Consider the following 15,824-nt stretch of genomic DNA (forward strand, 5'->3'; position numbering starts at 1 on the left):
TATTGCATCGGAAATTAGGATTTACATTGACAAAATAACCTGACACATTTACATAAGACTATGTCCCTCATTATTTTCCTATTAGTCCATTGTGCATTCATGGTTTTTATTAATTTAATTGACAATTAGCTGTGATCTTTGGGAATAACAGCACACTTGTCGGTTGTTGCAAACCTATGTGTTAGCTGTTAACGTCTGGCATGTCTGCTCCTGCTTGTAAAAGCCTACATGAATGGTAGTGAATCACACCCAGTGAAACCAGTGGCTTATATGGACATTTAAACACCTGCCCCACCCAGATGAGTATTTATCTTTGACCTGACATTGTCTAGCCTGGATATTCTTGACACAAATGCTCTCTACTGATGCCCACTCATCCAGTGCAAATGATGCAGCAACCCATTTAAATGTGATAATGGGCCACGTGGAGGGTGTGGGGATTAGGGCAGCACACAGCGCTTCTCGTCGCTGGGCACGTCTCCAGGGACATCGAATGCCACCTTGCCCTGGTGCCAGACAGTCCCTGAAGCTTTGGCGACGTGCCAATGCACCTAATGTGTTGGAGGTGATGCTTAGCCTACACTTAAGTCCTTTCACCCCCTCACTAACTCTTGATTATGCTGTCCGATAACAGGGATCTTGTTTCACTAAGATGTGGTGGTGTAGATACCCAAGCTACAGCAGACTGAGGCCTCACACTTACCCATTACATCCTGAAATGGCTTCTTTGATATACATCACCTCCGGGTCAATATGTAGTATAATATCTGGTAAAATTTAATACTCAGGGACCATCGATGAAACAAATCCTGGTCGTGTTTTTTTTTTTTTTTTTTTTCCCTTCATGCATCTTTGATCGATTCCAGCTGATGTAAAAATGTGCACAAAGTTTGCTATTCACTTATTTGCAAAGACAGTACTGATATTTTGCGGCTAAATTTGGCAAGTCTGGTTGGACAAATGGACCGTTATGACTCCCTGGCTGGAGGCCTTTTCAAAATGATGGTGGTGTTGTTGTTGTTGTTGAGTATGTGCTTCTTTTTGCAATAGTAAAATATGTGAATTGTATTGTGTAGGCCTGCCTACATTCTGAGGGCCACATGGATGATGGGCTGACCTTGCAGCGTTGCCAGCATGAGGAGTCTCGAGCTGCCCGCATCATCCGCAACACTACGTTTCTCTTCAAAAACTTCATCAAGTAATGACGGGGTGACAAAAAACTTACACAATGTAAATTGTTTTTGCTCAGTCTAGTTTGGGTTTTGATCTTTGCTCTCCTTCCCCCCAGAGCCTTGGACAGCACTACAAATGGCGAGTCCACGGCGGTGGCTGGGTACGTTGAAGAAGTGCTGCAAACACTCAACGATCTGATTGAGTACTTCAAACAGCCTGACTCGGAGTTGGAGCATGAGGAGAAGCAGTGTCTTCTCCGTTCACTCATCAAACGTCAAGACCTCTTCAAAGAGGAGGTGAGGGTGGATCAAGTGGAGGCAACAATCTTAAAAATGTACTTTAATACAAATCTCATAAGACCAAACATCTCTTACCCAAAGCTAAAAGACAGTATAAGTGATGTACTGCTGGTGTCATGAGGGGAATCTCAGATTATTCGTGTCAATAGCACATCTTTTTTCCTTTTCTCAGGGTATGCTGGCCCTCTTGTCCAAATGCATTGACCGAATGAACCTTTACAACAGTGCTGCCCACTTTGGAGAAATGGCTGGAGAGGAAGCTGGTGCTGCCTGGAAGGACATTCTCAACCTGCTCTATGAGCTCCTTGGTAAGCATGCCTGTGATGGATCACATGAAATATCCACATCCCCTGTCAGCACTCTCAGATGTTGACCCTGGGTAGACATGCAGTATTAATCTTCCCTCAGCGTCTTCACTGAATGCTCCTCCTCTCTTTTTACATTTCACACTCCACACTTTTAATCTCCCCTATTTGGCTTTCTTCCTCCCATCCTTTCTCCATACACTCCCACCATCCTTGTTTTCTGCATGCCAAATCTTTAGTTCACTGCAGCTGGCAACTTTTACGACACTGACATTATGACATTCATTTGTTGTTATTTGTGAAAAGGGAGTATAGAGGGAGACAAAAACAGACTTCCTCTTGTGTGCTTTTGGTGCAATCTTCCCTTGCATTCCAACGAGGTGACATCCTTCTCTGAAAGCAGTTTGGACACATTACAAAGCATTCAGATGAATATTTGAGGAAATTATGGCATCATTAACCAAATGCCACCCATCACAGGTGCTGGCATTATCGTGTTCTTCCCGGCACTGTGTTGGGTCATGAATAGTAATGAATTGACCATGAAAACTTTTTCTTTGGTAGTTTGTTCTGCTGTCTTTGGAGCTTTCCCATAAACAGCTTCCCCTCGGCTCACCTTGACTGCCCTTATATTCATCATTACCTCCCCAGCATGCACACACATTATGCACACAGAAACACACACTTAAAAACCACAAATACACAATTTGGAGTACACTGTAGCCTTCCACATGGAGGTGTCACCACACTGATACAAAGGCGGAGCAGGCTTTGTGTGATGAATTGTGAAGTGAGCTTGTTTATGCTGACCTTCTTAACTGCAAAGAGAATCGGCTGTGTTTTCAATTAGATGCGTGCAATATGAAATACAATATGAATGGAAGTATTTGAAAATAAAGCAGGTTACATCAGCTATTTAAAAATTGTGATTCAACATTTGTTTTAAATAAACATAGAAAGTCGATGTTCAAAATTCATCTTTGACCTGAGAAACAGCTTTCTGATAATTTTGACCTCTATCCACTGGATAAGATTTTAAATGATTAAAGTATATCTGGGGGTGTTAAATTATTGATGCATTACAAGACACTGGTAGGGATGTGTTAGCATTTAAAAACATTGTGAATGTACAGATTTATATAATTTCTTCTATGTGAAGTCAAGTTTTGGGACCAGCGCAATCATTTTAATGAGAGAGATTCTGGATATAAAAGCAACTTGTTTTACAGTTTGTTGCCTTCATGAATATGTATGTAGCTCAAATATATGTTGTTGAAATTATTATTACTGAAATCTGGCTCTTTTATATTGCACAGCACAGCTAAGGGATCCTTAAATTTAAATCTGTGGTCTGTAGCCTCGGGTTCTCTTCCATCTCTGATTTTTGATTTAAAATTCACATCTGTTATAGTGAATGTTTCCCTTCTCTTGTGGTGTGGCTCTATGCATTCATTTACATGTAAATGACTGGCTTTTCTGAAAAGGCAGAATTGAAAGAGAGTCGACGCTACTGTACTGTACTGCTATTCCTTTGGCACAAAGTGCTGTTAAATGGTTTCAGGGCCTTTATCTGTCTTGTGTCGCTGAATCCTAATGGTGAAAAATGAGATGGTAAAGTAATAAGGAGCCTTGTTAATGTAACCACAGTGACCACAGTGAACACACCCCAGCTTTAACATGAAGTTCCTGAAGTCCAGCATATATTTTTCATCACACAGGCTAAATTTTGGTAGGGGCCAGGTGGCTCCAGAGATTTTGTAAATTTTTGATAAAAATCTTTCTGTGGACCAAAGATGTCAGATGTCAAGATCCATTTCATTTTGCTTCTTTAATAATATTGTTCATGTCTTTGCTTAACTGTGAGAACATAAACAATGTAAAAACTTTGTCCTTTGTTCAGCCTCACTGATTCGTGGGAACAGAAATAACTGCACCCAGTTTTCCCGCAACTTGGACTGGTTGATCAGCAAACTGGAGAGACTGGAATCTTCATCAGGTATCAGGGCGAGCCGGTTTATTTTTCACCTCCTGTTTAATACTTAGTAAAAACCCCAACTGGGACAAAGGTCTGGTCTATGTAATACATTTTTTTTCCTGAATTAACAAGTATTTTGTGTGACCTGTTAGGAATCCTGGAAGTCCTCCACTGCATCTTGGTAGAGAGCCCAGAGGCTCTGAACATCATCCAGAGAGGGCACATTAAATCCATCATTTCTCTGCTCTACAAGCATGGACGCAACCACAAGGTGAGCAGAATTATGAGTCCTGTAGCAAACATATTAACAAAGTCTGTTTCAGACTTCAGATTCCTGTTATGGTTTATGACTCTGTGTCCTTGTTGCTAAGTCGGACAGTATTACCATGCTAAAAGACAGGGCTACTAAGAACAAGTAGAAAAACACATGGAAGAAAATAGAGGCATTCATTTGCTAACAGCGTCTTCAGTCATTAGAATTTGAGAAGTTAAATTTGGCCTGATGGTGCTTTCACACTTGGCTTATCTTGCTTAAGTGTTGGCTGTGTTTTGAACTGAATGCTAATGTTAGCATGATAATATGTGCTGTTAACATGAACAGCATGTTTGTGTGTTAACACTAGTGGGTTTCATTAACCAAATGTAATAAAAGCATTCCTTTTTTAAGCACACAAGGCCTAAAAATAGTATGTTGACATTTATTCGTTGACATTATTATTGTTTAAATTCAAGTACAATCCCAGAATCAGACTGCAAAGCCCATAGTGTCAGATATTAACCTTGTCATAGCCTCAAAATCCTTTTTCCCTCCTTATTGGACAACAACAACAAAACTAAGCCCACTACAGATGTTAGAGACTGAATTTCCATAGTACATAAAACAACAGAACAACAAACAACAAAACATAAAACAAACAAAAGCAAAAAAGAGCAAAAAAGTTGACCTCTACATCTCAAACTCTAAAAAAAAAAAAAAAAAAATGCATTCATATCTGTCTCATGACTGTTTGAGGCCATATATCAAATGACTTGTGTTTGTGTTGTGTTTGCTGACATTCCAGTGATGTGTTTTACATGCAGGATTAAATGTCACAGACTCTTAATATTTACTGCGTGAACAGTACTGGCATGAAAGGCCGAGCTCGTAAACAACAGCTGTGGATCATGAGTGACAGGTGGAAGTCTATGGCCAGCTTGACTTTTGAGCACAGGCCTCTTTTACAAGCACTGCAGATCAGACAATCTAATTAAGTAGCTCTTAATGTAAGTGAGAAATAAAATGTGGATTTTGGCATTAGGGTTTGTAAATATGCTTGGATCAGTTAAACAAAAGAGGCCAATTAAAAATGCCCGCCCAAAATTATTATTTAGTGCTTTCTTTTTTCTCTTTCAGATTCTGGATGTGTTGTGTTCCCTCTGTGTTTGTAATGGGGTGGCAGTGAGAGCAAATCAGAATCTCATCTGTGACAACCTTCTTCCCAAAAGGGATCTGCTTCTCCAGACTCGACTGGTCAATGATGTTCAGAGGTACAGAAAGAGTGAGGTGTTGACGGGAGGAAATACAGGACCAATATTGGGGACTAAATTAGAAAATCAAACTTTTTATTTTCAACAGAATGGTCATAATTTTGCATCATACCAGTTTCTTCATCCTCTGTTTTCACCCGCAGTATGAGGCCAAACATCTTCCTGGGCGTCGCTGAAGGTTCAGCTCAGTACAAGAAGTGGTATTTTGAGCTGGTGATAGACCAGGTGGACCACTTTGTCACTGGAGAGGCGACCCACCTGAGGGTTGGCTGGGCCAACACTAAAGGCTATGCTCCATACCCTGGTGGAGGAGAAGGTTGGGGAGGCAATGGTGTTGGAGATGACCTGTACTCCTACAGCTTCGATGGTCTTCACCTCTGGTCAGGTAGGCATTTCAGCTTAATGATTTACAGTACTACCAGCTGACCTTATGAGGGTGACTCACAGTATGTATTTATAGAGCCAATTGTGACTTTGGTGTTTAAGCAGCTTCTTTTCTCTGCTCTGCCGCTGAGAGCACTACTCCCATTTCAACCTGAAGGACCTCCACTCATCTGTCTCACGTCATCTCTCTTAAAGCACTCATCGCCCTTCTCTGCTCCCCTCTCCCTTCTCCTTGCCCATCATCCTGCCCTACATTTGCAATGACTGTGCAACTCCAAAAGCCATCCATCTTCCCTCTCCGTGTTTGTCTGATGCTGTCCAGGTCGAATCCCGAGGGCCGTGGCCTCCATTAACCAGCACCTGCTGAACTCTGATGATGTGGTCAGCTGCTGTCTTGATTTGGGTGCTCCTAGCATGTCCTTCAGGATCAATGGCCAGCCTGTCCAGGGCATGTTCGAGGACTTCAATACAGATGGATTCTTCTTCCCCGTTGTCAGCTTCTCCGGGGGTGTCAAGTAAGACTCTGGATTTCTAATTACCGCAAGATAAAACAGCATTCCCAACAGAGATGCTTATTTTTATTTTCGCTGCGGGTGTTTCTAAACCTGAGATGCAAATACAGTTTGTCAGCCTTTTGTAGTTTTAAATATCAGGCAGTGATGTAGAGGTAAATTAAAGTGTACTAACCTTCAGCTGGTGATTAACATGAGGCAAAAAACTACTGATAACAAGAAAAATAACCTGATCTATCATTGTGCAAGGGTAATCAGATTAATATTGTTTGTTCCAAAGTTTTGATGATTTTGGGACAGAAAGATTTATGCCAGCATAACAAAGTATGTAATCTCTCTCCCTGGTGGTTTTACTGCAGCCCTGATATTATGTGATGTCAGCGTTTGTTGAAAGAAAAAAAAAGTGTATGAGTGGAAATAAAAGTGCTGGGGTCAACATAGTAAAGTAAAAAGAAACTCTTTTCATACCTCCAGTTAAGAGTTGAAATGTAATCATGTAACATGAAAGGAAATCATATAACTTCCCATCTCAGGGTACGTTTCCTGTTGGGTGGGCGCCATGGAGACTTTAAGTTCCTGCCACCTGCTGGTTACTCTCCTTGTTATGAAGCACTGTTGCCCAAAGAGAAGATGCATGTGGAGCCTGTGAAGGAGTACAAGAGAGACCACGAGGGGGTCCGTGATCTGCTTGGAACCACCCAGTTCCTCTCCCAGGCTTCCTTCATCCCCACTCCTGTTGACACCACCCAGGTGAGGAGAGTGCCAATGATATTAATGCCTGTGTGGGTTCAGCTCTGTCAGGCTGATAGCAGAGAAAATGGAAGTATGAATGCTCTGAACAGCCACTAAACTGATTTCTTTCTGTGAAAAGGTGAATTTCCCAGGAACATACTGGTCTCTCTGCTCGCTTCAGCCTCCAAGTGTCATTAGTATTGAAGGTTTTTTGAATTTTACATATAGAGCCATTAATGGAAAAATTGAGAATAGTTGCAACTGCAGTTTTAAAGAACACTCGACTCTTATTTGAATTAGACCTGAATTATAGAATGTAATGAAAATGTAAAAGTGACTATTAGATGCAAGATTTTTATTTTAATATTCAGTTTAAAAAGTTTGATGTTTGCCATTTATTTATTTATTTATTTTTTGTTCTATAATTCAACACTGTTGTTGCACTATTTCTCCTTCAGGAATAGCTTGAAATGAAAATAAATTATTATTATGTATTTTTAAGCCATTGGGTCTAACTCTGTGTAACAGTCAGTGCTGCAGGATAGGTGCGGGCTTTCTAAAATGAAACATTTATACAAAGCCCACATAAAGAAGTACAACTGTCAGCAGTATAAAAATTGCATAGTCAGGAAAAACAAAACAAAATTAGATCAGTTTTCATTTGTTGGCCCAATGGCATTTTAATCATCATACTGTACCATCTGTTTCCTTTTTCTTTCTGCAGATTGTTCTTCCCCCTCACCTGGACAATGTCCGGGACAAGCTGGCAGAAAACATCCATGAACTGTGGGGGATGAACAAGATCGAACTAGGCTGGACCTATGGCAAGGTAAAACTGCTTTTCGTTAACTCATTCAATACACAAACACACTCCCTACTAAATGCATTTTAATATCTCATTAGCTCATTTCTCACTACCGTTGTAATACATGGCAGTAGTCAAGATTCAGCTGCTGCTTTAATTCAGCGAATCACTGAAATAATGTCATTACATTACACACAGAAACGACTGCTAAAGGCTGTTCTGGTGAGGAGACTTCACTGAGTGTCACTAGTAATCTATGTGAAGAAGAGAAGAGTTTTAGTTCAGAGGGAAATAAAAGAGGAAAGCTCGATGGAAAGAATAGAAGCAAAGATACAGCGCATTAAGTTTAATGCTCATCACAAAAAATCGACATAGTTCCACACGTCCAAGGTTAGCCTGTTCCTGGCTGTAAGAAATTACTGTTTAGCCTTATCAGGATAAGAGTCTTTTTACTGCAAGCCAAGCTAAGTAAATGTGTCATTTGATGAAAGGCAAAGAGGAGATGGAATAAGATTAACGTTGATTATGGACCTGAGTAGAAAAGCTTTATCGCCCAAATAATATTTTTATAATCCACTTCTATATTATTTTTTACAAATCTGATTTTACCTTTTCCATGGTCATCAACTCTTAATTGATTTTGTAATTATTGATCTTCTATGTCAAATGAGAAGCTGTTATTTTTTTAATCATGTAGTTAAGGGGAAAGGGGTAACATCCAGTACACCTGAGGCTATTTTAAGGCTGCTTCACTCAAACTCTTTGCCATCATTTTACTGTCAGTCACCGTTCCCTGCAAAACAGGCCGAGTGTTGGAAGTCTGATCACACACGCTGCTTCCTTTGTACTGTACTGGTTATCACAGAATCATCTCCCAGTGAGGCAGTAACCACAGCGGCAATTTAACAAAAGTGATGAGCCTCTCGCTCTCCAGGAAACTAGCATCCACATTAATTAAAAAGTAGAGCGCTCCATTACAGGAGGGCAGTTAACTCAGGTCTGATAGTTTAAGGACATTTAGTCGCTTAGAATTACATTTTACTGTAACAAGCCACCATGAGCTCAAAGCCACATTGTACTGAAGGCAGAAGCTTCTCTGTACAAATAGCAGATACTTGGCAGACAGGATGATTAAAAAGTTGATTAAGAAGTCATTGTTTTCCATGTGAGTTCTAGGTCTCAGTATATATTGCCCAGTGGCATTTAACCTTTGTTAACACTTTATAGTGCATTACTGGAAAAAAGAGTCACTGGCAGCATCATGTTGAGAATTTGGGTGCAGCAGTAAATTTCTCTCACGGACAGCTGAGCCTCTTGCCACTGTGACTCTCAGCTCTGAGCTTATTCAGGCTTGTCCCAGTTTAGTTAAAAAAAGAAGAAAAAAATCAACACCTGAGGTTTGAAGTTGTCCAAGTGGGAAGAAAACTAAATACACTGCCAACATCCGTTACAAATAGAACCTGTTTCCAAAAATGTTCTTTTACTATGAAGCCACACTTGATTTTATTTACCTTTAGGGTGCCTTTAAATCTGTAGCCACTATAGATAGAAAAGAGAAAGAAAAGGAGTTCAGTTGTATTTTTAATTGTTGTTAATGTTGTGAGATGAAACGTATGTCACTGACACTCGACTCCTTTCTCTTCAGGTTCGTGATGACAACAAGAGGCAGCACCCTTGCCTTGTGGATTTTGCCAAGCTGCCTGAAACTGAAAGAAACTACAACCTGCAGATGTCTAGTGAAACACTTAAGTAAGGCCAGCTTGCTAAATAATCCAATTACCTACTCATGGAATTGCTGCTGCTCCTTGCAGAATGCCGTGAGAGTAGATTAAGGCTAAGAATAAAACAGAGCTTGTAATGACTTGCATCTTTTGAGTGAAGTCCAGTATTGATTTTTCAGAAATCTTGGGTCCACTACTTATTTGGGCCAAGTACTGAGTCATCTAACTTGAAAAAAATTAAATTTGACTCAATGAAGCAACCTCCTGTTACAGTGAGCCTGATTCAGGGATGGAGATGGGTCAGTTACATACTACTACCAGCTGCCGTGGATCTGTACAGCCAAGACTCACTGCTGTTCAGAGTGTTATTCTATCGATTGACTGGGATTTATCAGTGACTAATGAGCTGTGTTGAAAATGAAGCTGTCTCTCAATGGATGTTGCTGGTCTGAGCGTGAAATATAGTCATTAAACATAGTCATAGAGAAAGTGTAATGGGGCTTGAGTATTGATATCATAATGTCTTCATCCCTCTTTAGTTTCATGGCCCTCTTTTGTCTGCAGGACCCTGTTGGCACTGGGATGCCACGTTGCCCAGACCAATGTTCACGCTGAGGACGATCTGAAGAAAATCAAGCTACCCAAAGAGTATGACAGCCTGCGATAAGTTTTATTTCATAACAAGAATTTTCTACCTGTAGCTTATAATTATTATTTCATTGGTGCAAAGCAGAATAAATCTGACACAATTTCCAGAATAGACAGCGTTGGAACCCAAAACAGTGCAGTGTTGACATCCGTGTTATGATGCTGTCCTGTCACCTTTATCCTTGAGTCATGTTATGCCATTTGCAGCTACATGATGTCTAATGGATATAAGCCTGCGCCACTGGAACTCTCTGACGTGAAACTGAATAGCGGTCAGGAGGTTCTAGTTGATAAACTGGCCGAGAATGCACACAACGTGTGGGCCAAAGACAGAATTAAACAAGGATGGACCTATGGCATCCAGCAGGTAAACATTAATAATTTTACATCTGAGAAAGGAAACTGGCTTTAGTTACAGTGACACAGTGATTTATTCCATCCACTGTTACAGTGAATGACAATGGAAAAACTTTTGTTAAAAAAATTCTACCAACACAAATCTTTTCTTTCCTCGCTGTTTTCTTGGTTTGGGTCAGGATATAAAGAGCCGGCGTAACCCTCGCCTGGTGCCATATGCTTTATTAGATGAACGTACCAAGAAATCTAACAGAGACAGTCTGAGAGAGGCCATCAGGACCATGGTTGGATATGGATATGACATCGATCCCCCAGACCAGGAGGGTGAGATCATCTTACTGACACTTCTGCCACACAAAGCTATTACCTCTTACTTTGAATTTGGCTGAAATGTTCAGTCGCATGTTGGGTTCTAAGTGTTGATACCTTTGGCCTTTAAAACCTGTTCAATGCTCTATGCCACCTATTGCTTCTAGCTAACATCACATAGATGCTGTTGGTCAAGCTCAACCTGTAGGTTCTGTTATCAGTCAGTATCCATCCTAAACTGAATATTCTTAGTATTATATCATTGCACACATTTTAAATATTAAACCACTAAATTGTTTCAAAACTGTCCACTTTTAATGAGTGTAGACATATTCTAACAACTCTCCCCACCTCTTCTTCTTATTTAGTCAGTCGTATGAATGAATGTTGGAAATATCCTGTGTGTCCCTCATATGAAGCATCAATTCCTCCCTGACTATAGTTGTCCATGTGGTGGATGATCAGAGCATTGAGACCATTCGCTTCTTCCGCGTGGAGCAGACTTATGCAGTGAAAACAGGGAAGTGGTACTTTGAGTTTGAGGCCATAACGGGAGGTGATATGAGAGTTGGCTGGGCCAGACCAGGCTGCAGACCTGATGTGGAGCTCGGAGTGGATGACCAAGCCTTTGTTTTCGATGGATACAGGGTAGAGAGAACCTTCCCACTTGTTTAAGATGACTAACAGTGTGTGATGTGAAAGATGTGGGTTTTTGAAGGACACAGCTGTAGTTTTGATTTAATGTAAAATGTCAAAATTATACTTCATGTATGGGAGAGTACATGCATCTGTTCATGCAGCTGATATACACAGATTGAAAACATAATGGAAAAAGAAATGCAGTTCAGGTAGTGCTGCTCATAATGCATGATATAAAATTTCTTACACTATATATATATATATATATATATGTTAGGATGATATTTTCACAGAATGTGTCCTCTTATTTTTAAGCAGCATAATAGTTCAGTATAGTTTGAATAAGATTTATTTGTTTTTATTTCTGAAGGGTCGACGTTTGCATGCAGGCAGCCGCTACTTTGGGCATCCTTGGAAAAAGGGGGATGTGGTTGGTTGCATGATCAACATGGAGGACAAATCCATGATTTTCACCTTGAACGGAGAGCTCCTGATCACCAACAAGGGCTCCGAGCTTTGCTTTGCTGACTTTGAGACTGAGGATGGTAAGGGTTCTTCACTTGTGAGGTTTTGTCTTAATTCATTCATTTATTCTGTGTGCATTTCTTCCACAGTTTCCTCCAGAGGTATGACTGGGTTCATTTGCCGCTTGGCATGAGAGAAAAACAGCAACCAAAATGCAAATATTCCGCAGTTTAATGTTGATTGTTGCAGCGGCCCATTACTCTGTAAATGAACCATCCCTGAGGACAAAACAAAGGAGACTGTCACAAATAAATAAAGAAAAGTCATTGAACTTAATTGTTCCAGTTGCCATGTGATGGATTCTGCCATATAGACAGTTTGCAGATTTTGCCCACATATTTCACAGTTCACTGACAGTAGTGTAAAGGTCAACAGACTAATTAGGTATATCACAACAGTAGTCACATCTGAATTAGAATTCCTTTACAAATGTGTATGTTCTTACTGTGCTTCAGGACAGATTCATTCATTCATTTTCTGTGATGTGGCAAACCCAACAATGTTCCTTACCTCCTTCAGGTTTCATCCCTGTGTGCAGTCAGGCGATGTCTCAGATTGGCCGTATGAACCTTGGCAAGGACGCTAGTACTTTCAAGTACTACACCATGTGTGGACTCCAGGAAGGCTTTGAGCCCTTCGCTGTCAACATGAACAGGGAGATCACCATGTGGTTCAGCAAGCGCCTGCCCACCTTCGTCAACATACCAGAGGACCACATTCATATTGAGGTACGTTTCCTCAATGGGCTGAATGTTAATGAACAGTGTCCGCCGGGGCATCTGCTGACCTGGATAAGATAGTTGAAGTTTCAGTTTAATATCCCTGGTTCAATTCCAGTAGAGGGGCCTTTATTGTATGTCATATCCATTTCATTGTCTCCTTATATTTATTATATTGATTAATATTCTGAGCTATGATAATGTGACAGATTCAGGCAATGACTGTAATGACTCTTCTGCAGCACCTTCAGACAGTAATTATAATACGGATAGGTACCAGCTTAATGTATGCATACAAATGTTGCCTTAATGAACACAGCACAGCACAACACAGTGTGTTGCTGCCCCAAAACTTCTTGGGGTTCTGGTTTGCCCTGACTGTCTTAATTTCTTAGGTGACAAGGATTGATGGAACGGTGGACAGCCCTCCCTGCCTCAAGGTCACCCACAAGACGTTTGGCACCCAGAACAGCAACAACGACATGGTCTACTGTAGACTGAGCATGCCTGTAGAGTTCTACTCTGCAGACAAGTTACTGGATGAATCACTGAAGCTCAGGTCAGCCATCAACAACATTGTACCAGCAGTAGGACTCAGCAGAATGACTCTCCTATTGGCAATTTCAAATTTGTGAATTTGATCATTTAGACACAATCTACAATTATGTGCTCTGCTGTACACATAGACATAGAGTTTGGTTGCTCTTATAACCCACTTGCTCTGTTTTTGTTCCTCCAGCCATCCTCCAAAAGAAGATGGAACTGTTGACTATGGAAGCATCACAACTGTAACTCATTTAAAATTTAGAAAGATATGACGTGACACCTGAAAAATATTGAATAGGAATGAAGAGTTACCGTTTGTGCTCTTTGTGCTTTTATTTAATGGCAGTTCTACCACTCAGTGAGAGTGTTTGCTGGACAGGATCCCGCCTCAGTGTGGGTGGGCTGGGTCACACCGGATTATCACTACTACAGCAAGAACTTCAGCCTCAACAGGACACGAACTGTCACCGTCACCCTGGGAGATGAGCGAGGCAGAGTCCATGAGAGGCAAGCTTCCTGCTTTTCTTCTTATGATTCAAACCTGGAGTGCAAATGAAATTCATAGAGGCCCAGTGCAGATTTGTTCAGCTCTGTAAGAACGTCAGGGGATACCAAGGCACTTCAAATATGTACCACCCTTTTATGGAAGGTCAGATAATGCAGTTGAAGGGCAAGAGTGTGACTCTTAATATCCACCGAGTCCCTGAGGATACTGTGAGATAGGAAATGCTGTTGCATGCGCTACTTTTTCGCTTTCTCCACATTTTTCCTATCTCACAATGTTTACAGCAATGTTTCAACAAAGTTTGAAGAAAGCTCATTAAGCAAACTATATCAGGATAACTGGGTGTTGCAAAAGAATGTGATTATGTGAGACATGTACTAATGGTATTCGTTAACATTTTGAGGTAATCCAATTTAGGCTGAGGAGAAACCCAGAAACTATTGCAATAAAAGAGGAATTGAATTTTTTCTTATTTGGCATCATCTTTCACCTTTCATCTTCCTTATTTTTTCTACCTTTGTGGCATAAGTACCTCAGGTAAATGAAGAAATATTTGCCATCACCTTTGGTTAAGACTTCATACAGAACAAGAGCAGTCGCTGTTTAAACATGGCTCTAAATTGTATCAATATTACTTATATCAATATTTATTTGCAGTGTTTAATCTTTTTCATGTGACATTAAAAGAAGAGAATCAAATCATCCATAGTTAACTCCTTTCAATTATAGTGTAATTATAGTGTATAATTTAAAGATGGAAAATACATAGGAAGGCTCCAAATTCTGCGTCAAGATTTTGAAACTAAACTAACAATTATAAATTTATTGTTTTAAGGTAATTTCAAGCTAAGGTTATAATTTGACCTGGCCTTCACTTCGGCTAAAACAGCAAAGACAAAAAGACAACATATATTTCTTCTTCTTTTTTTTTTTTTTTTTTTTTAATATCAGCTGGTTTCTGTCCTCCTTCAGTATTCAGGCAAGGAAATGGAGAAGAGAAGCCTCTGAGCATTACAGAATGAATATAAATGAGCCAAGAGCCTCAAGTCAGCACCGATCAAAGAATGTGGCACTTTATAAAAATATATTGTTGTCCTCTGGGTCTCTACATTGACATGGATTTATGCATGTCAACTTTATTTTCTGTCTGATTTCCTGCAGTATCCAGAGAAGTAACTGCTACATGGTGTGTGGAGCAGACGCCGTTGGCCCATCTTCCTCGGGCCGCTCCAACTCTGACCTGGAGATCGGCTGTTTGATTGACCTGGCCACAGGCCTCGTCTCCTTCACTTCCAATGGAAAGGAACTACCCACAACATATCAGGTAAATAAGAATAACAGGATTTAGTTTTTTCCTGAGAGGCAAACGAAAGGGATATGGTTACTTCTCCACAATATTCAGCACCATATTGGTTACATTTAGAGCCTGAGGATCTTTGAGTGATTTTGCTGCCATAAATGTTTTGGAAAGGGAGCACTCATTGTTTGACATTTGCATTACCTGCACACACTGAAAAGATTTTTACTTGTGCTGTCCTTTCAGGTAACACAAACAAATTAGTCCTGCAGCAAGGCAGCTAGGAATTTACACAGCTGAATTATCATCTTTTTTTTCAAATCCAGGGTCATAAAAAAGACAGACATCTGCTTGGTTGCTTGCTTCTCTCATCCTGCTGACACTTGGAATTGTAAATCTGACTAGATATTAAAATTATTCTGTAAGAAATTTCTATCAATTTCTCATTGTCTCACTTTTCTGTCTTCTTATCACTACTTGAATTGGCTTCTTTTTATATAAGAAATCCATCAGAGGAGATCAAGAGGCTTTTACCCTGATGAAAAGCTTCTTTTCTTGTAATCGCATTACAAGTCCTGGTTGTGTTATCCTCTATATATCTATTTATCTTCTCTCTCTGATGGTTGCCAATACAGCAAATAATGTTTATTGCACTGGAATTTAAAACACCAGCTAATCCGTGGCCTTTACGTATTGAATGCATTCTGATGTTTCTCAAATCATGCTGCATTAAAGAAAATGACAACTATCACCGATGGAAGATTTTGCTCAGGGTTCAGTTGAGGACGGATCAGTCCATGCAGCATTGCAGAACTTCTTTGTTTTTCTTTTGTTACAAAGTCCTTT

The 15,824-nt window shown here is 40.2% G+C and overlaps 1 protein-coding gene across 1 annotated transcript in view; it reads left to right on the forward strand.

Annotated features, from left to right (window-relative positions):
• The window catches only part of ryr3 (ryanodine receptor 3), a 90,286-nt gene that overhangs the window by 31,106 nt on the left and 43,356 nt on the right, over positions 1-15,824 (forward strand). The window contains 21 exon segments of the mRNA XM_029496039.1: positions 1,077-1,198; positions 1,289-1,469; positions 1,645-1,780; positions 3,678-3,773; positions 3,905-4,023; positions 5,146-5,279; positions 5,423-5,664; positions 5,986-6,178; positions 6,709-6,925; positions 7,632-7,736; positions 9,358-9,461; positions 9,998-10,081; positions 10,289-10,448; positions 10,618-10,762; positions 11,190-11,395; positions 11,757-11,931; positions 12,431-12,639; positions 13,026-13,189; positions 13,370-13,418; positions 13,523-13,683; positions 14,843-15,005. Of these exon segments, the coding sequence (XP_029351899.1) occupies positions 1,077-1,198; positions 1,289-1,469; positions 1,645-1,780; positions 3,678-3,773; positions 3,905-4,023; positions 5,146-5,279; positions 5,423-5,664; positions 5,986-6,178; positions 6,709-6,925; positions 7,632-7,736; positions 9,358-9,461; positions 9,998-10,081; positions 10,289-10,448; positions 10,618-10,762; positions 11,190-11,395; positions 11,757-11,931; positions 12,431-12,639; positions 13,026-13,189; positions 13,370-13,418; positions 13,523-13,683; positions 14,843-15,005 (3,165 nt within the window).

This window comes from Echeneis naucrates, chromosome 24, assembly GCF_900963305.1.
Source record: "Echeneis naucrates chromosome 24, fEcheNa1.1, whole genome shotgun sequence".
Lineage (NCBI taxonomy): Eukaryota > Metazoa > Chordata > Actinopteri > Carangiformes > Echeneidae > Echeneis > Echeneis naucrates.